This window comes from Melanotaenia boesemani, chromosome 4 (assembly GCF_017639745.1).
Source record: "Melanotaenia boesemani isolate fMelBoe1 chromosome 4, fMelBoe1.pri, whole genome shotgun sequence".
NCBI lineage: Eukaryota > Metazoa > Chordata > Actinopteri > Atheriniformes > Melanotaeniidae > Melanotaenia > Melanotaenia boesemani.
The window spans coordinates 1,384,519-1,409,550 of NC_055685.1; the positions used below are offsets into that span (position 1 = coordinate 1,384,519).

A 25,032-nucleotide genomic window follows, 5' to 3' on the forward strand; every position below is an offset into this window, starting at 1 on the left:
GCTCTACCACCATGTATAAGACATGCTGTCAAAGTATAATCAAATCTCTTCAACCATCAAAGGCAAAAGATGCGTTTGGAATAGATACAAATATGATTAAAATCTTAATTTATCATTAGCCCATCATTAATCATAAAATATCAGAAAAACGGTCCCTGGATGACATGGTTAGAATCTTATCTCTCAAACTGACCTTAAACAGAGTGAACTGGTCATTTTCAAACAAGTGCGCTTGGTTTGACCTCTGGTCTTCCACCAGGAACTATACTGGGCCCTCTCTTGTTTGCATATATAATCACTGATTTGCTGTCTTTGTGGCCTGATAGTCATACACAAATGAATGCAGATGTAAGTGTTCTATGTACACGGTACCACGATAACAGAAGTTAGAGCCAAGCTTACAAAGTGCATGGTAAATGTCTTAACATGGCCGAGGCAGTAGGTGTGTACCCACCAAAAACAAATCCTGCTTGTGTGGATCCAGAGGTCTTAGTTCCTGGAGTAAAATAATTCAAATATCTAGCCATTCTGTTGGGACTCAAATCTGAGATTCAGAGCTCAGGTCTAAACAGCTTGTAAATGGGTCAATACTAGTACTGCAAATTTCAAATTCATACGTATCTCCCTGTCAGCTGAAGTACCAAACAACTAAAGCACACATGCATTCAATGATTTTCTCACAAATGAGTTACTGTTTGACAAGCTGGTCGCAAACCACTTCCACTCAGTACGGCCACATGGATGGGAAACGCAGTAAATATGCAAACATACGTCTTCTTTATAAAACCACACATGGCTCCGCTCTTCCTCTTGAATCTTTTCTTGCCATTAGAACAAGTGAAAATTAAACCACGGGGGGGGGGGTTTCAGGAGGGGACTGTGTTAGAAAAGAGGGAAAAAGCTTCACAACAGGAATAACATAACATTTATAAACAAGATCGACACGTGGTTTTAAAATCTCCTTTAAATCGGTGGCTCGTCAGAAAAAAAACCTCTCAAGAGCAAAAACTGCCAGCTGCTGTTTGTTAGGGTTAGTTTTTATGTCTGTAGCAAACACCGTCTCCATGTCCACGTCCTGACTGACCAGCTGCTGTTTGTTAGGGTTAGTTTTTATGTCTGTAGCAAACACCGTCTCCATGTCCACGTCCTGACTGACCAGCTGCTGTTTGTTAGGGTTAGTTTTTATGTCTGTAGCAAACACCGTCTCCATGTCCACGTCCTGACTGACCAGCTGCTGTTTGTTAGGGTTAGTTTTTATGTCTGTAGTAAACACCGTCTCCATGTCCACGTCCTGACTGACCAGCTGCTGTTTGTTAGGGTTAGTTTTTATGTCTGTAGCAAACACCGTCTCCATGTCCACGTCCTGACTGACCAGCTGCTGTTTGTTAGGGTTAGTTTTTATGTCTGTAGCAAACACCGTCTCCATGTCCACGTCCTGACTGACCAGCTGCTGTTTGTTAGGGTTAGTTTTTATGTCTGTAGCAAACGCCGTCTCCATGTCCACGTCCTGACTGACCAGCTGCTGTTTGTTAGGGTTAGTTTTTATGTCTGTAGCAAACGCCGTCTCCATGTCCACGTCCTGACTGACCAGCTGCTGTTCGGTTTTAAATTCCTTCCTTCTTTAAATGACTATTATCTTCTGCGGTTGTGATCTGGTGGCTTTGTCTGAAAGGAGGGTCGATTTTAACAGTGTTATTATAATTTGTCAGCTTTATCACCTTCTGATCAGTTTTAGCTTACTGATTAAAATTTCAAGATTTTTAGATGGATGGATATGTAGTCTCTTGTTTTTTTTCTTCTTCTTCTTGTGTGGTTTTTTCCTGGTGATTTAGTGGTTTCATCTCTGTGGGAATCTTTGTAAGATCTGTCCAGGAAGAATAGATGGAAATTAAATCTGGCATATGGTCGAGTGTTGCTTTGTTTTTTTTTATATGCTCTGTCATTGTCAAATAAACAAGTACTGAAATGAGATTGTTTCCAGTGTAATATCTGTATCATTAATTAAAATGGAACAGCCCATTCTACTGATGTGTTAAAATATAAATACTAGACTGAACTAGCAAATACATTCAGTATGTACTTTCACTTTTAATGCCTTAAGTATATTTAAAAGCAAGAACTTACATCTACTACAGTAAAAAAGGTTAATGTGGTACTTTTACTAGAGTATATTTTTGTCTGTGTATATACACTTTTACTTAACTTCTGTAAATCAGAAATTCTCAAACTGGAGGTCGCAAAATCTTTTCAGGGGGTTGCAAGAAAATTGTAAAAAAAATGATATATTATAAAGTCTAGATTTATTTATTATTATTATTATTATTATTATTATTATTATTATTAAACTTGGGATTTCTACCAGGGCTGTAAAAACTAACCATCAGTGAATATTTTAAATTTGTGCCCTAATATTTTAATATATTACCACAGACAACAAGGTAAGTACACATGCCACATTAAATATCTGAATCTGACATTATTATCAGAAGCTTATAATAATGTCTTGTTGCACCAGTGAACCACCAAAAACCACTTTATGCTCCTCATTTAGGAAGATTCTGAGTTTTCCAGTCTTACATTTAGAGGATGCTGCAGGATGAGCTCTTTGATATGTCAGACTTTTAATCACCAGGTTGTCGCGCAGGGGTCTGGGTCGGGAGCAACGACGTATGTTTTCTTGGGGGTCGTGGCTCGAATGCTGTAGATTTTTTATTTTAGTTATTTATTTAAAAGGGACAATGCATATTAATGGACATAAAAACAAATTCTACATTTAGGGCACATTTCAGGTACGTGGGGTGTACTTGACATTATTTAAATGTCAAGTTTGCTCTTAAAACTTAACAATAGAATAAATATTTTTACATATTATTTCAGTGTTAATTGTTAAAAAACAATTATTAAAACACAATAAAGCTGATTTCAGATCTATATAAAATCTTTTTGTGTATCTGAAAAGTCGCTGTCAGCTGTGTGACTCACTGATTAAACCCTATAAATCAGCAATGGTTTACTCCAAAGCCACATGACTTACATTGCTGGAGGGACATGCTTTGTGGTGGGAGCTCTGGAGACAGTGTGGAAAGTTTCACCTCCTCCTCGTCAACATTTCATCTACATGCTTGTCTACACACGGAGCACATGAGCTGGTTTTCAATAAGTTCTTCTGTACTTACTTTACATGTTGTAATGACAAAAATGTAAAGAAAGCACAGAGAAATGTGAGTCAATCGTGGTCACGTGGTGACACCTGCAGCAAGAACGAAGATGGAAACATGGAGGAAACGTCAGCAGCGTCACCCGTCAGGTGTAACACGGTTGACAGGGAAGGACACAGCTGACATTTTAGCAGGTTTATCATCGTATTCATGCTTTTTTAGCGAAGCTGGTTTAGACACATTAACTTGATTAAATTGATATTCCACATAAACTGCGTGATGAAATATATAAATAAGTATATATATATAAAAATATATAAATAAGTGTAATGAGGTCGTAATTACAAAAAATGCATGATTTAAGTGATACATAACTGGAAATAACTGATCTTAAACTATTAATTCACTGTTGCTATTAGATAGAAATGACATGATGAATACATCATTGAAAGTGTGAATAATTAGTAATTAGGCTTCATAAATCATGAATATCATCAAAATAATCGATACACTGAAAACACCCTAACTAGACTTTCCTACATGATTAACATAACTTTCTTAAATATATTCCTTCATTAATCGCTTCTCTTTGGCTCCACAGATAATCAACTTGGGCCGGTTGTTCCAACGTAATCCGATTGGATTTCAGTTATCGGACTGGATCAAATCTTGAAAATGGGTTGTTCAAAAAGGGATAGAAGGATTACGAAATCCAGTCCGGTTGTTATCCAAATAAAACCCTCAGTTTGTGTTGTCTAAAACTTTTGAGTAATTTCTGGATAACTTTGATTCAAGAAAACGGGATTATCCTAATCCCAGTAGGTAGGATTACAAGGCGGATTTCAAGAGGAAACTGCAGTAAAACCTCAGATTTGAACAAACAATAGTATCCTTTTAGTCGGTGCATATGCTAATATTTATATGTTGCACCTAGCTTGTTTACAGTTACTGAGATAGAGTAGATGAAGTAGCATAGGCTCCTACTAATCCTGTCAGCATAATACAGCAACAATGAAAACATAACCTCAACTCGTCCCAATGAAATAAAGCCCGAAACAAATTCAATAACAACCACACATAAAATAATTGATTTATCTGTCTGTCAGCGTTGCATAATCAGAACAGGAGCTGTCAGGAACAACGTTGAACACCTGCACCTTACTAGACGTCCAGTCCGTCCCTCATTCTGACAGAAAGCCGGAGGTTGGTTCGCTTCCTCGCCACGGGGCTCCGGTGCATCATTAACGTTGTCACAGAGAGGGACGTTGCGTCTTCGTGAAGACGTTTCCACAATGTCCACTAGGGCTGCAACTAATGACTATTCTGATGGTCGATTAGTCACCGACTATTAAAAAGACTAGTCGACCAATCGGATTATGTATCTCATGATTATTAAATGGATCTTATTTCACTTTCAGCTTTGAAATCTTGCATAAGGTTGTTAAGTCCGACGTGCCTCCTCTTTAAGTGTTTGAGCATTGCAGATGTACTTCCGTGGTACACAAGGTCCGCTTTACAGATCTCATCTGTATTTAATTTATTTTGTAAGTTTAATGTGAAGTTATCCCAGACTTTTAACGCCGCGGGTTTCCTCCCTGGTCCGCCACCATATTTTTCCCGTGGCAGACTTTATTGCGCATGTGCAACTCTCAGATAAAAAAAGACGATGTCTCACTCTGTATTTTTTCCCTCTCTGCGCATGTGTATTGTGAAACTCTCAGCAGAGATAGCATTAGAAGACGATGTCTCACTCTGTAGTTTTTTTTTGTTTTGTTGCTGACAATAGTCGACGGCTAAATTCATTGTCGACTATTTTTATTGTCGACTATTGTCGACAACGTCGACTAATCGTTGCAGCCCTAATGTCCACAATGTAGTTGTTAATGGAGCAGTTTTCTATTTGTTGTGGCTCCGATGGGAAGTCATACGGTTATACAAAGAAGTGGATGTTTATGGTTTCTGTGTGTTGTCTTACGATAAAAATCACTAAAAGTGACCCCATACCGGCTATTCTGTTGTTCTTCACAAAGCTGGAAGCCCACATTGATTTACATGCTGGAAATCTGGATTTGGTGATCCTGAAAAACGGGATTCTGGATTCTTCATCACTGAGAACAGCTTCTCACACAGATATGTGCTACCAAACATGCACAAGGTTCGAGCCACATGTAGACGGAGCAGGGAATTGCTTCAGGAATGGAGTGAATTAACTGTGCGGGGCCTGCAGTGTCGTACTTTGCCTTTAGTGTCCTATTACGCTGCCGCTCAGTCCCCTCCATCTGAATCTGTACAGTTTCCACGTTAATGAGTTGCGAAGCAGTTCGAAATTCTTTCTTTGTGCTTCAAAGTCACCAAAGCGCTGTGTGAACTCAGTGCGCAAGTATGCTCAGTTTACCAGCAAAGTGCGCATTTGGGAACACCGTTGCTCCGACTCGGTTCAACAGCAGCAGGGAAAGTGAGGCAAGGTGCATTTGTGTCTCCCATAAGAGCAGCTTCACTTACCACATCGTACACGTCAGTGATAATGCAGTCATTCCCTGGAGCTGAAGGTTTAAGACGTTAAGATGAGCTGTTTCATCAGCCAGAAACGCCAACTCACAAAATCGTGGAGTCTTTTCCTTTGCTGTCCGTGATCTGACAGATCTCCTTGCTGAGCTCAAAAACTTTGTTGAGAGCTTTCCCCGACTCTGCCAACGCAGCTCTGTAAGGAATGTCGGCAAACTGAATCTATTTCCCACATAAAAGACTGAAATTGCCAGTGATTTAAGCCTCCAGCTCGGGTAAAGCTTACCGTTTGCTACTGTGCTCATTATACGCTCCATTTTTAAACTTCAGCACATCTCGGTGTGTGATGCCGTGGTATGCTGTTAACTCACCATCTCCTCCTGCATCTTTACTCGCATCCTCCCCACGACTCCATTCTTTTCAGTTTGTCCCAGGGCAGTTTCATGTCAGTTACACTTTGACATACATTTTCAAAAGTCCCTTCTACTGTTGTCTGCACCGATTTAATGTCCAATGTCTCCTCTGTAACGCAAATTGGAGTCCACTCCACGGTTGAAGATGGCCAGCTGTGCAGCATCCGTCATGTCAGTACTCTCACCCACAGAACGAGAGTATGTGATAAAGTCTTTGCTTCTTTGACTCAGTTGTAGTTTTAGGTCAGTGGCCCTCCCACAAACCCGATCAGCCACCATATTTCCACTCAGGTTACGGATGACAACATGTGTTTCTTGTCTGAATACAAGAACCCCCACACCTTCCCCATGCAGCTCTTCAGAAACTCGCCCTTAGTAAACGGCCGGGCGGATCTGGTTTATCTCCTCAGCCACGATAAAACTTGCTTTCACAGCAGCTTCACTTTGTGATTTTGCTCTGGTGACAAACGTCTGTTGAAATGTCAGATTCTTCTTTAACTCTTGTACTTTCTCTTCTGATTCAGGTTTTCCATCTTATCCTGATGTTTTGTCTCCTAGTGCTGTCTTAGATTAAATTCCTTAATTAGAGCCACATTAGCTCCACAAATAAGACACATGGGTTTATCAGCAATGTCAGTAAACATAAACTCATCCTCCCATCGCTTTGGAAAGGCTCTGTTTTCAGAATGAACCTTTCTCTTCGCCATTGTAAGGAGCTAGCTTTGCAATAACTTTACAGCTTCAGAAACCTGATTTGATTTAAGCGGGAATGTTCCCAGGTAGCTCAGTGTTCGGCAAGGCAGCTGAAGCGCTGCACTAAGGGATATGTAGTTTGTGTGATATTAACGCTTCATATTGCCGGGCCACCAATAATAATAATAATAGATCTATTCGAAATGATCTCGCAGGCTGGATATAAATGTATGCTGGGCCGGATGTGGCCCGCGGGCCTTCAGTTTGACACATACGATGTAGATGTTAAACAGAAAAGGCCAGGATGGAACTTTGGAGACCTCCACATGTTATTGTCTGCTCAGATGTAAAGTTACTTACTGACACAGAGTACTTCCTGTTATCTAAGTATATTTAGAACCATTGTAGTGCAGTACCAGAGAGGCCCACCCGGTACTCCACATATATTGTTATGTTAATAATTGTTCAATAATTAAAAAGGAGGAGTGAAAGGAAAGGCAGAGCTCCAGACTCCAACCAAACAGTCACATTATGTGACTAAAATATGAGACAGTACGAGTGAATTCTTCATCTACTCTACAACGGCGACGATACATCTACCGGTCTTTTTCTTGTAGTAGTTATAAATGAATTTATTTAGTCGCTAACAAACTTCTGCTCCCCTCTTCAGCCCAGTAGTTCAGTAATAACAGATTAGCTGCTGGTTTGCCTCAAACTAACTTCAATACGAGAAAAGCAGACGAACACCAACGAAGAAGACTGCAGCCAATGTGTGTGTGAGCGGGGACGAACGAGCTCTGTGATTGGCTAATGTGTGGAAAGAGGCGGGTCTTGGGGGAATTTATTATTCCTCAGAGTTGCTAACTTAGCGACTTTGTGGCTGTATTTAGCGAGTTTTCAGACCCTATAGCGAGTTTTTCTGGTGTTATTGGAGACTTTTGGAGACGGAGGTGAATGAAGAGAGTTTATCTTCCCAACGAGGAGCGGTGCTGGTCAGACCCTCTCATACGAGGCTTGGTCTTCTCGCAGCAGCAGCAGCTGCATTCAGACGACGTTCAGCTCTGTTTTTAATGACCAGGCTGGAAATGAAACGTAGAAGCTGCTGCTGGAGGATCCTGCTGGTTTACCGTCACAGTAACGTCTGTTAATGAAGAGTGTGGAGGAAATATTTAAAAATGTTGTGACATGTTAAAGACTCCTAATAAAAAAAAAACAAAATACACTTAAAAATTAACTAAAAAATAAGGAAATTATTGACAGAATTATTTTATTTATTATGTATTTTATTTATTTATTTGCTGTTCTAAACATTTTTAGGTTGTCTTTTTATTAATGTTTGCCTTTCATCCCTCTTTTTAACAGCATCCATTACAACTATATGAACCAGGCTAATTATGCTAATTAGTGACTTGTAGGACAGCCAATAGCTGCTGTTCTTACTGAGGAGTGGGAACAGCAGCTGGAGGAGCATCAGTCCCTGAAGCTGTTTATTACCAGGAACTACATGGACCAGTCCTACCATGTCCTGTGGGGGATGATGGGGACAACGATAACGTTCTGCTTCCACTACAAAGTGAAAATCAAATCAAATTAAATCAAATCTGATTTGATTTGACAGCTTCTATGTCTACTTGTTTTCTGTTAGTGTGACCAATAAGAGGTTTTTATGTCAACTGCTGCACAAAAAATGTGAATTGTAAACATTGTAATTTGTGAATTTAATGTTCAAGTTTTTATCAGTAATACAGTGAAAATGAGAGGAAATGAGAATATTTGCTATGCAAGGCGATTTCATTTTTTTTTTTTTTTTAACTTGTCCTGTCCAGCATCATAGCAGCAAAATGATAATCTGGTTTCTGTATCGTGCTGAACAAATTTGCTCTGCCAAGGGGAGGCCTATGGGTAAGGCTCCTCTTCATAATCTGATTAATTTATTTATTTATTTACTTTGAATCACGGAATCTATGTAATCTTGCTGGACCTGACCGGAGGGGACAGAAAAAGATGGAAAATAGAAAAAAAAGAGCAAAAGGGAAAGAAGAAAGGAGACAAAAAGATCACAGACAGAAGGAAAACGACTCTTCAATCCACACCATCACCAGACAACAAACTGTTACACCTGTACATGAACACACCAGAACATTTTCTACAACTTTTACAAAAGCAGAAACACAGAAACACACACACAAAAAAAAAAAAAAAAAAAAAAAAAAAAACAAAAACAAAAAAAAAAAAACAGGGTTGCCAGTCATTAAGAGTTTTTAAATAATAACCAAATCAAATCAAAAAGACATAACAGCGACCAGATACTAACTCACAGGAAAAATACAAATTTTTTTTTGTTTTTTTCCCTTTTTTAATAATTATCGCTTAGTATTAAAAAACCCACTAGACAACTCAGTGACTGTGTCAGCATGCAGAGCATGAGAAACAAGGAGTGATCAGTGATGAAGAGTGGTGAGTCAGATCATGCAAATGCGACCTCGCCTCCACGGAGGCCAGAGGCAGACCAGGGCCTGGGCCGGGCCCTCAGCAGCAGACCCGGAGCACCAACCCATGCCACCCCACCACAAAGACAACTCCAGCCCCACCCGAAGGGCGGCAGAGGAGAGCCCCAGCAAGAGCCCCCCAAGGTCCCGGGGCACAGGCCCCAGTGGGCCAAGATCAGCAGCCGCCGGCCCCGCCAGGGACCGGCCCACCCAGGGAAGCCCAAGCGAAGGGCCCAGGGCCCCAGGAGCCCAGAGGCGGCCGCCCCACCCCCCAAAGGCAGAAGGCCCGCAACATGCCCAGGAGGACCAGGCCCCCCCAGACAGCCACCCGGCGTAGGCCAGCACACACCCCGATGTTCCAGCCGCACACCCCGGGAACCAGGGTGCTATCGGTCCCCTCCCCCCACTGCCCATCTACTTCAACCTGCATCCCATATAACCCCACACTCACACCCTCCCCCGTGCCGCACCCACAATCGCTCACCACCACACAATCACACCACACACAACCCTCCCACCATGCCCCGTGGGGGACTCCCCAGGCGGACAGCGGACCCCAACCCCCATAGAGCCAGCAGCCCACCAGCGCAGCCATCCCGGGACCCGGCCCCCAGCCACACACAGGAGGAGCAGGGGCGTAAGAGGTCCCCAATACCCTCTCCCTCCCCGCTCCTGACTGTTAATGTAGTGTGTGTTGTGTGCAATTAAAATTGAGGGGCAGTGACTGCAATGAGCCGCGAGCCGGGCCACCTAAGTGGCCCCGCCCGCCATGCACCGCATGCCATGCCCCCCAGGTGTTGTTTGTGTGTTGTGTTTCTTGTGTTTTGGTGTCTTGGTGCAATTAAAACTGAGAGGCGAGCAGCCACGGGGTGCATCCAAGGAGAACACTGAATGGTCTCCTCCGTTCCACCCCTCTTGGCCCCAAGCCTCCCAACTCCCTACGTGTGTGTGTGTGTGAGACAGAGAGAGCGGGAAGTAAGAGGGGTCCGGGGATGTACGTCCAGAGGGAAGCAAACTTCCCTCTGGATGATGAGCCTTTAGTGGCATTAGGCACCCCTGCTCCCCAGGAGGCCCCCCAGGGCAAGACAGGCCAGGAGAGGCCGCCCCCCACGACCGGGCCATTCAGGGACCGCAGCCAGTGAGCCGCCACCCACCCCAGAAAGTTCCCACCCTCCCACACCCCTAACGGGGAATGAGAGGATGGGGACAGCGGCAGACCCACGGCCCACCACCCCCAGGCCCGCCCAAGCCCCCCCCACAAGTGCACTTAACCCCGCCCCAACCACACACAGAAACACATGCACACACCTATTTCCTTGCACACTCCCACTCATCATAACTCACATATGCCCTCTCAGCCCCACCCAAAAAATATAAACACTCGCACAGCATCCAACCCTCCCACTCTCACTCCCCAGACACACCCCCACTCATCCTAACACATGCATACGCACGCACACAAACATACCCCCCCATTCACACAAACATCCACAGTGTAGACACACACACAACATACAAGCATCCCTGTCTCACACCCCAGCACCTCCCCCTATAATCCCCCGAATCCCACTCAGCCCTCCTTCAAACCCCTACACCCCCCCTGCCCCCGGGCCATACCCTGGGTCCCAGGGTGTCAACCAGACAACAGGGCATGCACCAACCCACACCATGGCAGCACATCCGGGCAGGCCCAGACCCCAGGCACATACGGAGCCCACCACCCCGGAGGGAGGAGGACCACCTCCAGGCACCAGAGCCCAGAACCCCCGCCCAGCCCGCCCCAGAATAGCCCGGCCACCCGGCTCAGGACCGACGCCCACCAACCCAGGCACCACCAGTGGCCTCACCAGCCGCCACGAGGCGACTCCAACCGCTGGCCCCCACAGCCCCCGACGGGGACAGACTCAGAGCCACCCCCACCGCAGAGCAGCCCGGTCCTGCATCACGGGCAACCACAAAGAACCCGCAACCACCAGTCACTCCCGTCCATTTCTCAAACCCCCATAGCAACGAGGTCACAGTCCTCCACCTACACTAAGTGATGGAACTAAGCACAGGGGACCAGAGGGAATGAAATTCAGCTAAATAGATCTTTAAGGAGGCAGACATTGTCTCATTACTGATGTGGTCAACTAAGAGATTCCTAAACTGCTGAATACACAGATTATTTTTGGTTTTCCAGTTGACAAGGATAGTTTTCTTTGCGATGCATAATGCTGTGCGTATCATGTGTGCAGAGTTAATTGCCATATTAATGTCACCCAAGTCACCTAGTAGACATAGTGCGGGGATTGTAGGAATATTACATTTAAACCATGTTGACATGTCCACACATACCTGAAGCCAGAACCTGTGGACAGGTGTGCAGGACCACAAGGCATGGAGGTAGTTATCTGGTGTGTTTTCATTGCAGTGTGTGCAGATGTTTGATTGTGACAGACCCATCCTGAACATCCTTTGTCCTGTATAATGAGTTCTATCCAGAATTTTGAATTGTATTAGTTGCATATTTGAATTTTTAGTCATTTTAAAGGTGTTTAAACATATTTGTGACCATTTATCTTTATTAAAGTTACTGGATAAGTCACCCTCCCATTTTGAAGTTGGAAGACAGATTGAGTCTTCTAGTTTAGATAATAGTCTATATGTTTTTGATAATAGCTTTGGGGCATTGAGATTCATGAATTCTGCCACCCTAATAGGTAGCTGTAAGTTTAATTGATTAATGGTATATTTTTTACATATAATAGATTTAAGCTGGTGATATTCTAAAAATGTTTTGCTACTGATTCCATATTGTGAAGTGAGAATATTAAATGATAAGAAGGTTCCATTTTCTATTATATGTTCTAACTGTTTTATTCCTTTATTTTTACATTGAGTAAAATTGATAAGCTTTTTGTTTTGAAGGATGTCAGGGTTGTTCCAGAGGGGTGTAAACTTACATGGAAAAAGTGAGGATTTGGTTATTTTTAGAAAATCCCACCGAGCCACTAAAGAGGAACTGATATTGATGCTTTTAAAACACTTATGTGTTTTGATGGTTGAGCTGATGAATGGCAGGTCAGAGATAAACACATCCTCACACAATGCTTGCTCTACATCTAACCATGGTTCATCCAGACTGCTAGGTTTAAGCCATTTGGAGATATATTGCAGTTTGTTAGCTAAGAAAACATGATTAAAGTCGGGTAGCTCCAATCCGCCTCTATCTTTAGTCTGTTGTAAAGTTTTTAGGCTGATACGTGATGGCTTATTTTTCCATAAAAATTTAGATATATGTGAGTCCAGTGACTTAAACCAACTGGAGGATGGTTTAGTGGGTATCATTGAAAACAGGTAGTTTACTTTAGATAGAACCATCATTTTAACTGTGGCAACCCTCCCCATGAGTGATATGGGTAAGCGCCTCCACCGTGAGAGATCATCCTCTATTGCTTTAAGTAGCTGGACATAATTTAGCTTTGTTAGTTCTGATAACCTGGGGGAAATGTTTATGCCTAAATATCTAATATTTCCAGACTGTATTGTAGTATTGGGTATGTTTTGTAGGTCACAGTTGATGGGCATAATAATAGTCTTAGACCAGTTAATAGAGTATTCAGATATTGATGAGAATGTGTTAATAAGTGTGATTGTCTGGGGGAGAGACGTCGGTGAGTTCTGGAGAAAGAGTAATACGTCATCAGCATAAAGACTTATCTTGTGTTCTATATTTTTGGCATGGATTCCTTTAATCTCTTTATTTTGTCTTATGGCCGCAGCTAGGGGTTCAATAAAAATAGCAAAGAGTGATGGAGAAAGCGGGCAGCCCTGTCTGGTGCCTCTCTGCAAACAGAAGCTTGGAGAGGTTTGATCATTGGTCTTCACACATGCATTTGGGTTGTTATATAATATCTTTATCCAATCTATGTAAGATGACCCAAACCCAAATTTGTTTAACGTTGCAAATAAAAATTTCCAGTTTACTCGGTCAAACGCTTTTTCTGCGTCTAAAGAAATTACTGTGGATTCCAGATTATGTAGAGTAGAATAATCTATGATGTTAATTAATCTACGCATGTTAGTAGAGGAATGTCTAACTTTAATAAAGCCTGTTTGGTCAGGATGTATTAGTAGAGGGGTTATTTTTTCTATTCTTCTGGCCAAAGCTTTGCTAATTATTTTGAGATCTACATTTATTAATGAAATTGGACGGTAACTGGATGGAAGTGTCGGGTCTTTACCTGGTTTTATTAGTAGAGTAATATTGGCTAGGTTCATATTTGAAGGTATTTTTTGTTTTTCCTTTATTTCTAATATCATATTGTAGAAAGTGGGTGCCAATGTTGTCCAGAATTCTTTGTAGAATTCTGCTGGGTAACCATCTGGACCTGGAGCTTTATTGCTGGGCATATGCTGGAGAGCTTCATGGAGTTCGCCGACTGAAAGGGGGGAATCCAAGACCATTTTATCTTCATGTTTTAATTGTGGAAGATTAATGTTACTAAGAAATTTATCAATATTGTCATCTGTTGTAGTTAGTTGTGATGTATATAATGTTTTATAGAATTCTTTGAAAGTGTTATTTATCTTGTCAGGGTAGTGGCTGATGTTTCCTTCTGGATCTCTGACAGAGGAGATGGTTGTTTCTCCTTGTTTGTTTTTATGTGATTAGCCAGGAACCTTCCAGATTTATTTCCATGCTCAAAATTCTCCAAGCGAAGTCTTTGCACCAAGAACTGCATCTTTTTATCTATTATTTCATTAAATTCAAGTTTAGCTTTCCTTATAGCATTTAGTGTGCGTTCTTCTGGGGAGACATGGTAAGCATCCTCTAAGGATTTAATTCTGAGTTCTAACTCTGAAAGGACTGCAAGGCGATTTCAGTGCGTGTCCCTAAATGTTCTGCTTGCGTTACTAAAAATTTAAGTTAGGGGCCGCTGTGGTCCTGGTAAGAAACGTTAGTCTGGAGCCCTGAAAGGAGTGAGGAGAAGGGGAGAAATGACGAAGAGATAATGAGAGGAAAAAGGAGAGATTGAAGGAAGAATAAACAGAAGGGATTGGTGGGAGGGGATGGGGAATGTTAAGAAATGTTGGAATGTTAAAAATAACTTTTCATTTGAAAACCAAAGAAAGGTTTTCCTCTTCTTTTCCTAATGTGTCCCGTCAGCTGTCACACACGATTCTTGTGCTTTAAATGACTTTAAAAGTTGGCTAAACTGTGATTGAAATGATGAGGAACAACTTACATAATAATGTTGAGTAGCTTTTTAAATTCACCGTAATATGGATTTGTGTTAAAAACAGAGGATAATATCTCACTGAACGTACATTTTTAGTTCAAAATTCTTATTTTCAAAGCAGTTAGACAAACAACAACAAAAGCCTGGATGAACAGACCCGAGTGCTTTATCAAATGCTTCCTTCATGTCTTCGACAGCACAACGTTGTCCGTAACACAGTTGGCAAAACAATGAACCGGGTGTTTAGTTTGATTTGAATATTGAAAAGATCATTAGAGCTCAAGCTTGCCAATGAATAGATTTAGAATAATCCAGGGGTATACTACGGGAACAAATAGAATAATAAGCCAAAAAGCACACTGACTTTTTGGTTGAGCGTAAATGCACCTCTAATTAGCAGTTTACAACAAAGACAAACATAATCCACACACACCAACACTTGCGAAATAACACACAAGTAAAGGAACAGTCATTGGTGGTTACATGTCTGCTTCCTCATTAGTCAACATCTGAGTTTTTCTAATAAAATACGACGGGATGCGGTCCCACACTGTACCTCTTTTAACTGATAGGACCTGGTTGGCTGGTACTACACAGTCGCCTCTAATGAGGCTCCGGTTACTTTACCACATACTGGATTCCAACCTGATAAATACATTAAAGGTACGGTCGAGACTTCACCTAAAGAGCTATCCATCACTATTTACCCCACTGAGTTATAGACCACCGTTCCTGAGAAACTGTTGACACGGTCATATACTTGGGGAGTATAGTACAGAGTACTTGGGGAACTGGTAATCTGGCAGAGTTTGAAGGGTTAAAGAAAGAAAGAAAGAACACTATGGAAATGTTAACAGGATTAAAACTTGATATTTAGAGTGACCACACAGAGCTGATCTGGAGCTTCACATCTCAGCCAAGTTTGAAAGTTAGAGCAACACAACCAAACCAACACGTCATTTTACTGATAATCTGTGCTGTTTTTAATGTGTGTGTGTCTGAGCGGAGCAGTATTTTTAATCCTACAAACAGCAGAGAACTTGTGAGGGCTATTACGACTGAATTACAAGAACACACAAAGGTGCAGTAAACAACTGTGGGTCTGTGGGGGCGGCAGAGGAAGGAACCGAGTGTTAAGTCATCCTCTGTATGCTCCTAGTGCCACACAGAAACTTCCTCCTGCCTGCCAGCCAACAGCCATGAGCTCAGACCAAAAACACACACCTCCAATGAATACAAACCTACACACTTACATAAAACCAGTGTGGGAAACAGAACACACCAGCTAAGTGCAGCTCTGCAAAGCTCAGCCTCTCTGCTAGCCCACTGGCAGATAAACAGCCATTGTTAGGAGGTGCTGTTCTTCAAACCGGCAGAGTCCACGCTGAACCGGATGAAAACACATCTTTCACGACGGGACAGTGTTTTCAACAAGAAACAATGCTGTTATTCCAAAGCACCATTAGCAGAACATTCATGTGATCCTGTGTGGTGTGGACCCAGAAAACAAGCCTTCCAGCTCCAGCTCCGTCCTTCTGAATGTCAGAGATGGTTTTAACAAAGATTCCTGCTTCAACTTCTGTCAGTTAATCATCAACAAAGCTACAAACAGACCAACTTTTTACACTTGTTTTGCATGCTGTTAAAAAACTTCCTAAATGGAGCAACTAAGCTGTTAGATGAAAGTGAATTTTCATCGAGAAGCAGAGCATGTTGTCATCTCTGGTCTTTGCTCCTGAACAAACAGAGACAAGCAGAGCAGCGTTACAATCACCTTAGATTAGTGGTTCCCAAACTGTTTCTGCAGGGACTCCTTCACACCGACAAAATAATGTCTAACCCCTCCAACTCCACCACCACATGCAGCCCAGTGCTTCCAAAGCAACGCTCAAAGAAAGAAACCCCTCCGCTAGGGTGAGGAACGGCCATCTTCCTCCGGTAAGTCGACGTGCTTTAGTAAAACAACTCTGCTGAACTTCTGAATTTATCAACAGATTTTTCTTTGTGTTCAGGATGAGAAGTTCCACAGCGGTGCTGGAACTTGTTTGGCTTCAGTCCTTCAGATGCTGATATTTGGAGACATGCAGCACACTGTGGCCTGTCTTCATCACCCACCTCTGACCATCACCTGGTCAGGCCTAGACAAAGACAGGCCTCCTCATATCTTTTGTCTTTTTTTTAGGTAGTTTAAATGTTTGTGGTTAACTCATCATGTGCAGATTGGTACTTTCACAAATTTGTCCATATCTTGCTAGCACTTCCAAATAAAACTTTTTATTTACAGCTATTTATTTATTCATATCTCTGCCCCCCCCCACCCAGGGGGGCTGCCCCCCAGTTTGGGAACCACTGCCTTTATCTTAACTATTAGATCCAGCAGTGCAACATCAGACTTAACTGGTAGTAAACGCAGAGTGCCGTCCATTACAAAGGGCAATTCACAACCTGACCCTGGTAGATCAGAACTGACCGTGGTCGATCAGACCTGACCCCGGTCGATCAGACCTGACTCGGGTCGATCAGACCTGACCCAGTTCGATCAGACCTGACCCCAGTCGATCAGAACTGACCGTGGTCGATCAGAACTGACCCTGGTCCATCAGAACTGACCCCGGTCCATCAGAACTGACCTCGGTCCATCAGAACTGACCCCGGTCCATCAGAACTGACCCTGGTAGGATGCTGTAGCTGATGTACAGCTGGTGTACTGCTCCTCCAGGTGTAGTTTTAACTTCAGCATGTAAACAAAACTAGCTCAGCAATACCCCTACCTCCTACCCTTACCTCCTACCCTATCCTGCCCCTACCTCCTACCCTATCCTACCCCTACCTCCTACTCTATCCTACCTCCTACCCTATCCTGCCCCTACCTCCTACCCTATCCTACCCCTACCTCCTACTCTATCCTACCTCCTACCCTATCCTACCCCTACCTCCTACCCTATCCTACCTCCTACCCTATCCTACCCCTACCTCCTACTCTATCCTACCTCCTACCCTATCCTGCCACTACCTCCTACCCCTACCTCCTACCCTATCCTACCTTCTACAGAAGACACTCAACACTCAGACAAACATATCCTGCTTCAAGACCCAGATAGGTTTATTTTAAATGTCCCTCTGGAACAATTTTAATGCTGTTTTAACGTCATTGGTGCTTTTCAAAACGGTTGTTAAAATATTACATAGTGTTTTTAACCAGAGAAAACACAAATCAATACATCGTTGTTCTAGTCTGCACATTTGATTTTTTATTCTACATAAATAAGTGATGAAAAGATGTAATCCCACCAGACGGATTCTGTGTGTGAAATAATGGATTAGATTTTGATAGGGCTTCTATAGTACTGGAGTGTTTTACAGTGAATCTATTATTCATTCATGCTCGGTGGTGGTGAGTTGTGTGTAGCTACAGCTGTGCTGGGGCAGACCGGCAACGTGGCAACGGCCTCTCAGACCAGCACCGACCATCATACACATTCATACAGCAGAGACGCCGTGCTGAGGTAAGGAGGGTGTCATTTGGATGAAGCAGGATCCGAACACAGCCTTCCGAAGATTCGCTCTGCTGCCTGAGCCACTGACCATTCACTTACTACAAAACAAAAAACAAAAGCTATGTTTTTCTGAAGTAACAAGATTATTTTACCCCCCAAAATAAGAATTTCCTGGTTTTCTGAATAAGTGAGACGATTTTTAGAAAAAAACTTGAGTTTTTCCTGAGTTCGTAGCTACTTTTAATTGGATCAAACGTCCGGTCGGAATAAAAATGTGGCATGTAAACATGTCAGCTGATTCGATTGGATCGGAAAACAGATTCCGATCATGTTTTGTTTTTCTGCGCATGCTTGAACTACATGCGGTTAAGTGACGTCATCAGTTCCAGGAAGACTTGAACAACGATGGCAGCGAAACCAAACGGGACCGTGGCAGATGCAGCGTTCTTGTTAGAAACTGAAAGATTAACAGTTATTGTCCAACGGCCCAAAGGTTTAAAGAAACAATCCCAAACATTTCTTCTTCTGAAGCTGTAGGCCCTGCGCAGGTCAAACGCGTTACGATCGTATTAAATCTACGTCAATACATCTGATCTGATAACTTGATCTGCCATCAGATTGATTTCAGTCAGATTAATTCTTTTTCCATATAAAATAGCTAATGAGATCATTTTACCCAAATTACACAACAAAATCCTGTATTAATGGAGTAATTTTACAAATAATATACACATTTTCCCCTTGTTTTTTCTGATGAAAATAAATAGGGTGTTTTCCTGAATTAACAAGTTAATTCTACTATACAAAGAAATATTGTGGGTTTCTCTGAATTAAATCTTACATAAAAAAAGTGCTACATAAAAATAGAAAACTCTCTAATAAAAGGGATTAATGAAGTATTTTTCATTTAATTTCATTCCATTCATTGTGCTCTGCTTGTTTGCATCACTAACCAGACAAGTTTCTTCTAAACAAAAGACACTAGTTTCCTCCAGAGAAGCTCCCACATGTTCCACAGCTAAAGGACGAAGGCTCTAACGGAGCTAAAGGACGAAGGCTCTAACGGAGCTAAAGGACGAAGGCTCGAAGGCTCTAACGGAGCTAAAGGACGAAGGCTCTAACAGGGCTAAAGGACGAAGGCTCTAAAGGAGCTAAAGGACGAAGGCTCTATCGGAGCTAAAGGACAAAGGCTCTAACGGAGCTAAAGGACGAAGGCTCTAACGGAGCTAAAGGACGAAGGCTCTAACGGAGCTAAAGGACGAAGGCTCTATCGGAGCTAAAGGACAAAGGCTCTAACGGAGCTTAAGCACGAAGGCTCTAACGGAGCTAAAGGACAAAGGCTCTAACGGAGCTAAAGGACAAAGGCTCTTACGGAGCTAAAGGACGAAGGCTCTATCGGAGCTAAAGGACGAAGGCTCTAACGGAGCTAAAGGACGAAGGCTCTAACGGAGCTAAAGGACGAAGGCTCTTACGGAGCTAAAGGACGAAGGCTCTATCGGAGCTAAAGGACGAAGGCTCTAACAGGGCTAAAGGACGAAGGCTCTAACGGAGCTAAAGGACGAAGGCTCTAACACAGCTAAAGGACGAAGGCTCTAACACAGCTAAAGGACGAAGGCTCTAACACAGCTAAAGGAAGAAGGCTCTAACACAGCTAAAGGACGAAGGCTCTAACACAGCTAAAGGATGAAAGCTCTAACACAGCTAAAGGATGAAAGCTCTAACACAGCTAAAGGACGAAGGCTCTAACACAGCTAAAGGAAGAAGGCTCTAACACAGCTAAAGGACGAAGGCTCTAACACAGCTAAAGGATGAAAGCTCTAACACAGCTAAAGGATGAAAGCTCTAACACAGCTAAAGGACGAAGGCTCTAACACAGCTAAAGGATGAAAGCTCTAACACAGCTAACACTTTAGTTTTTGTAAAATGATCTTAATTCAGCTTTCTGTAATTCAGCTTTGTTTTGTTTATGCCCCGGTTTCTTTGGGGGAAAAAAAAGACCAGCTCACCTCTTTTCTGGACCCAGCCTTCCTTGACGACGTTCTGGTCGGTCATGGTGGCTTCTCCTCAACACCAGTTCTCCCAGTTCTCCCAGTGTGTTAACGGTGGAGGAGCAGTAGTTTGATGGGTGGTGGAGCGGTGGGCTTATCTGAACTCGGTCAGCTGCCACCAGTCTGACAGCTCGACCCCTCGAACCTGACCTGACCTCAGACTTCGCCACCTGCTGCTGGGATGTGGAATTCTCCGTCTGGAACCTTCTCCCTCTCTTTCCAGCTATCACCTTCTCTTCCCTCCGGCCACGATGCCCACCCAACCTGACTTCCCTTCTACTGCTCCTCACTTCCCTTCCTTCCCTCCTTCCTTCTCACGCTCCAATTCACAGTGTCCCTAACCCTCGTTCTTCTAAACTTTTTCTTCTTCTTCTTCTTCTATATCCAAGCGCTCCCGGGGAGAGTCAGCCTGGAAGGACACAGAGGCAGAGAAGGGGGGCAGGTCAGTGGATGGTTTCCTTTACACAGTAAATACAGCAGTCATTGTTTAGAGCCTTAGCACACTTTCTGCCTCCTTCACTCCTAACCTCTACCTTTTCCTGCTTCCTTTGTTCCCTTACTTATCCAGCAACTCCCTCTCTTCCTCAGCATGGAGTATTTTTTATAAACATCTTGCTTCTCTCTTTCTTTATGGTCCCTTACTGTCCTTCACCCATTTTCCATGCTTCCTGAGATCATTCACAATCTTACAGCTCCCTCCATTTCTACCGTCCCACCCTCCTTGTGTCAGTTCCTGGTTTCTTCTTCTACGTCATCGTTTCTTTGTCCACCAATGTTTCAATTTTCTCTTGATTTCTTCCCCAGCTACTTCGATGCCAGCTTTTCACCTCTCCTCCTCCTTTTTTAGCCCCTCTACTCAGCCCCCTTTTCCTTCCACCAGTTCCTTCTTTCTCACCTCATCCCTTCCTTCCGAAGCCCATTCACTCTCGTTTTCCACCTTCTCCTGCTTCTCCCTTTCCTCTATTCCTTCTTTGACTCCCTTTATCTACATCAGTCTCTCGTTCCCTTTGCTTACTTTTTCTTTACTAGTGACTTTCTCACCTCAATCTTTCTGTCATCCCTACTTTAGCAGACCTTTCCCACCCCGTTTCCAGCTTCTACCATCTTCTCCTCTTCCTAGTTTCCACTAGTAATATTTACATGACACTAGAGAGGAAAAAATAAAAAGAAATAAGTTCAGAAACAAGTTGTTTGATAAATGAATTCAATGCCTTTAATCCCAAAGCCAAATAAAGGAAATGCTGCTTGAAGAGAGGGATACAAAATAAATCTCTTCATTTTTCTTTAGCTTATTCTCTTTTCTATGTTTTACTTTTTGTAAATCTGTTTAATCTTTTTACTTCCTAACTTCCACCTATACAACAAACACCAAAAATAAATGTAATCATAAAACTCGTATGCTCGTGTCCCTCCACCAGAACACTGAGATATCTCCATCTGTATTCTCCTTTCTTCTGTTCCAAACAGCTCGTTCTTCATTATCAACTCTTTCATTTACCTCCGTGGGTTCTTAAATGATAGGAAACTCAACTAACATTTAACCACTTCATTTCGCTTGAAGGTTTTAAATTAATATAAATTTCTTGTGAAACAGCTGTTTCTGGGTTTTTTTCTGTTTTTTTTCTGCTGCAAACCCAAACTTACAATGATATCTCTATGTTAAAAGGGACATCAAATTAAATAATAAATAATATTAGTAAAACAATTTAAGATATATTGGTTAACAGCCAGCAACTGTTCACCAACCATCACTCCTCATGTCTGCACGTTGAAATAAATGCAGGACAGATCCAGTCACAACAAAGCGGTGAATAGATGCAGCAGCCTCGCTGCTGGCCTATAGTGAGGATTTCTAACAACACACAGCTACTGTACCTGGTGATCTGACCCTCTTAAAGAGCTACATACTCAACATTAATGTCAGTCTGCACAGCATACGGTGACAGAAGACAATTTAAAAGCTGATGCACTTTCTGCTAGCATTCACTACAGAAGTAAAACGGCTGAAATCACCATCACAAACATGCCAAACCATCAAACTCGTGCTACTGTGGCCAAGTGTGACACACTGCAAAGAAACACAGCTCAAACTTAACTCTTTTAGTCAGGGTCTACTTACAGAATAACATAAAGAAATAGTATGTTCAGATTATATGAATATGCTAAACAACACAATGGTTTTTAAATGCGTCTTGAATTTAACGGTGTTTTGAAGTAAAGTCATTTTGTTCTGCTTCCATTGTTGGATGATGCTAAAAAAAAGGATTAGTTTGTACATGGGAAATGTTTTCCCATTCAGCACTTAAGCATATCATGTCATCATGAAAAATCCTAATCCTCCTTATTTTACAAGGAATTAAACAGTAAAGCAGCATTTCAGTCCTATCAGGCCTAGAACTCCTGTACCCTCCAATGCATTGTGGGTAGTCAGGACATTCCTTATGATGACATTCATCACTGACACATTCCTTCAACGCAAACCCACCACATAAGCAATCAATGAAGAGCCAGGGATGAAAAATAAACGTGAGACCCCCCTATAACCCCACCCCCACCCACTGATGACAACACAAACAATGGCGGACAGGAGCAGCGGGTTTATCAGCCGGTTCAGAGCTGCAGCTCCTCCGTACGTCAAGCTCCCTCCTCGTCCCTAGTTTATGGCCCATGACGTGCATCTCACAAACATTAAAAACAATAAATGAAAGATAATTACACTGAAACAACAGCTTTTCTGTCAAGGGCGTGTGGTGTCATTATCTGTTACATAACAAAATGCATTTGACGTTCTCTATTATACTTTAATGGCCCAGACAAGAATAACCGTCCGGCTACGTCTATTTTTATTTATTTTAAACCGATTAGTAACTCTAAGTCCTCATATAATTGGTTGTGTGAGACGACACTATAACGGTTGTTAATGACAAGCCGGCCTGTGATGGGTGGGATGCAGGATGCGGGCTAGCCAGGGATGCTAGCTGGGGTGAGGATGTTGGGGGGGAGGGGGGCGTTAGCGCTAATATTAGCCAGCTAGCTAGCTGGATGCTTGACTAGCTCTGCTACCTGGTTAACGGTCATTCTCCAGCAGGGAAACTGACCAAAAATGGGCAGTTTGCTATTTGCTATTATATTAATTTCTGATATTTTTAGGAAGGAAAAATAAATGAAAAATAAATCAGTCAATGCTGTTTTGTCGGTTAATTTCAGAAAGAGACGAGACACTGGTATTTTTTAATGGACGAGGGATAGAGGAAGATGGGAGGGGGGAAGGGGGAGGAGAGGATGAGGTTGTCATCCATCATGGAGATGGGTCAGACCGGGCCAGACGGACGGTAAAGCTACTATTCTTACCCTCCACTCTTTTAGGAAACAGCCGCAGCATCCCGACGCCGTATCCCTCTCAGAATGGTGAATGACGTAGCAACAGTCCACTAACGGCAGCTAGCTAGCATGCTAACCTCCGCTCCCACCCAGTCCGGCTCAAGATAAACGCGATGCCCATGTCTCTAAAACGAGGAGCCCGAGCCTGCTTCTTACCACCCAACAACCGATCTCCTGCCAGATCATGTTACATCACACCATACTGTTTATTTCACCTGGTAGTTGAAGACTCATAAGGATGTCCCTTCCTCTTCCTTCACACCTCTATGGCTCCTGGAGCATCCAGCGGTGTGACGTCCCTCAGAGGCAAAAACAGCAGTAGGACAGCGATGGAGCCATAGCCACTGACGCCGTGTCCAAAACCTCGAAGCTGGAAGGTTTTGTGTCCCAGACAGAAACGGCGGTGGCAGACAGATGCACGAGCAGAAACGCCGCTGAGCCTCGCTGCCTCCACAGCTCCGCCAGGAAACCTCGCTCGGCTCCGGGTCGGCGCGTCACTTTCAGCCAGATCTGACTGGGAGGACCCCACTGCCTTCAAAGACTGTCGGAAATTTTAGCTTTCATATCACCGTTGACCCAACCTGCAGACACACCAGGAAGATTTTATTTACAGCTGCTGTATTGTTAAATCCTTTTGAAAAACATTTATAATTAGTTAATGTTCAAAGAATGGAGCACCTGCATTTGATTATATTGAAGTTAAATTTCATCTTACTTGTCAAAACAAAGGTGTTGAGTTTTTGTGTAATAATATTTAAAAATTTCACATACACAAGTGTAAATTATTCTCCAAATTTTCTGGCATTTAAGAATAATTTTTATAAAACGTCCGTCTGATAGGATAAGAAATGCCTTAAGGCTTCTGGAAGGGGTGTCTACAGTTGGTCCTCGAGGGCCGCTGTCCTGCAGGTTTTCAGCGTTTCCTGTTTCAACACACCTGACTCAAATGAAATGGATCCAACAGCCAATTAAGTTTTGCACAATTAATCATTAATTTGAGTCAGGATGTTTTGGAGCAGGGAGACATGGAAAACCTGCAGGATTGTGGGCCTCGAGGACTGGAGCTGGCTTTAAGAAACATTGGTGTTGTGTTTTAAACTTCTATTTAGTGTGAAAGAGGTCTTTCATACTTCCTTTCTTTTCTTAATTTATTGTACTATACATACATGTCTTAAATACCATCCATATGTCAATTTTGCACTTTGTTATGTTGCTGATTTGTGAAATGACATAAAGAATCATTGTAAAAAATGTGCCTGAATCTGAGATTTTGGAGCACTTAGTCCTCCTATTTTGATAAACAGCTCGAAGTGAAATAGATGCAGTACTAGGTGTTGAATCCTGGGCTTTATCTGGTCAAGGATTCACGTGTTCGTTGATTTGGGAATAATCAGGAGAGAAAACAGTAAATTTCATTCAGAAGATGTATTATTACAATTCAGGTTACATCAGAAATGGAACGTGCTGGTGCAGAGCTCTGGTTGTTCTCACGAGCAAGCAGACAAAAATGTGTCTTTGCTCACCAGGAGAAGAAGGAAACTTAACTAGAGCCCCAGTGGTTTTATGCAGATCCGGGACTTGGAGGCGGGCTCACCGCAGCCTACATCTGACTCCAGGTCGGCT

The 25,032-nt window shown here is 42.7% G+C and overlaps 1 protein-coding gene across 1 annotated transcript in view; it reads right to left on the reverse strand.

The window, feature by feature from the left end:
• The window catches only part of akt3b (v-akt murine thymoma viral oncogene homolog 3b), a 62,755-nt gene extending 38,659 nt beyond the window's left edge, over positions 1–24,096 (reverse strand). The window contains exons 1-2 of the mRNA XM_041982515.1: positions 23,625–24,096; positions 19,987–20,437 (exon numbers count right to left, since the gene is read on the reverse strand). Coding sequence (XP_041838449.1) covers positions 19,987–20,032 — 46 coding nt within the window. The 5' untranslated portion in view covers positions 20,033–20,437; positions 23,625–24,096. The remainder of the gene's footprint in view (positions 1–19,986; positions 20,438–23,624) is intronic.
• Positions 24,097–25,032: the final 936 nt, after the last annotated feature.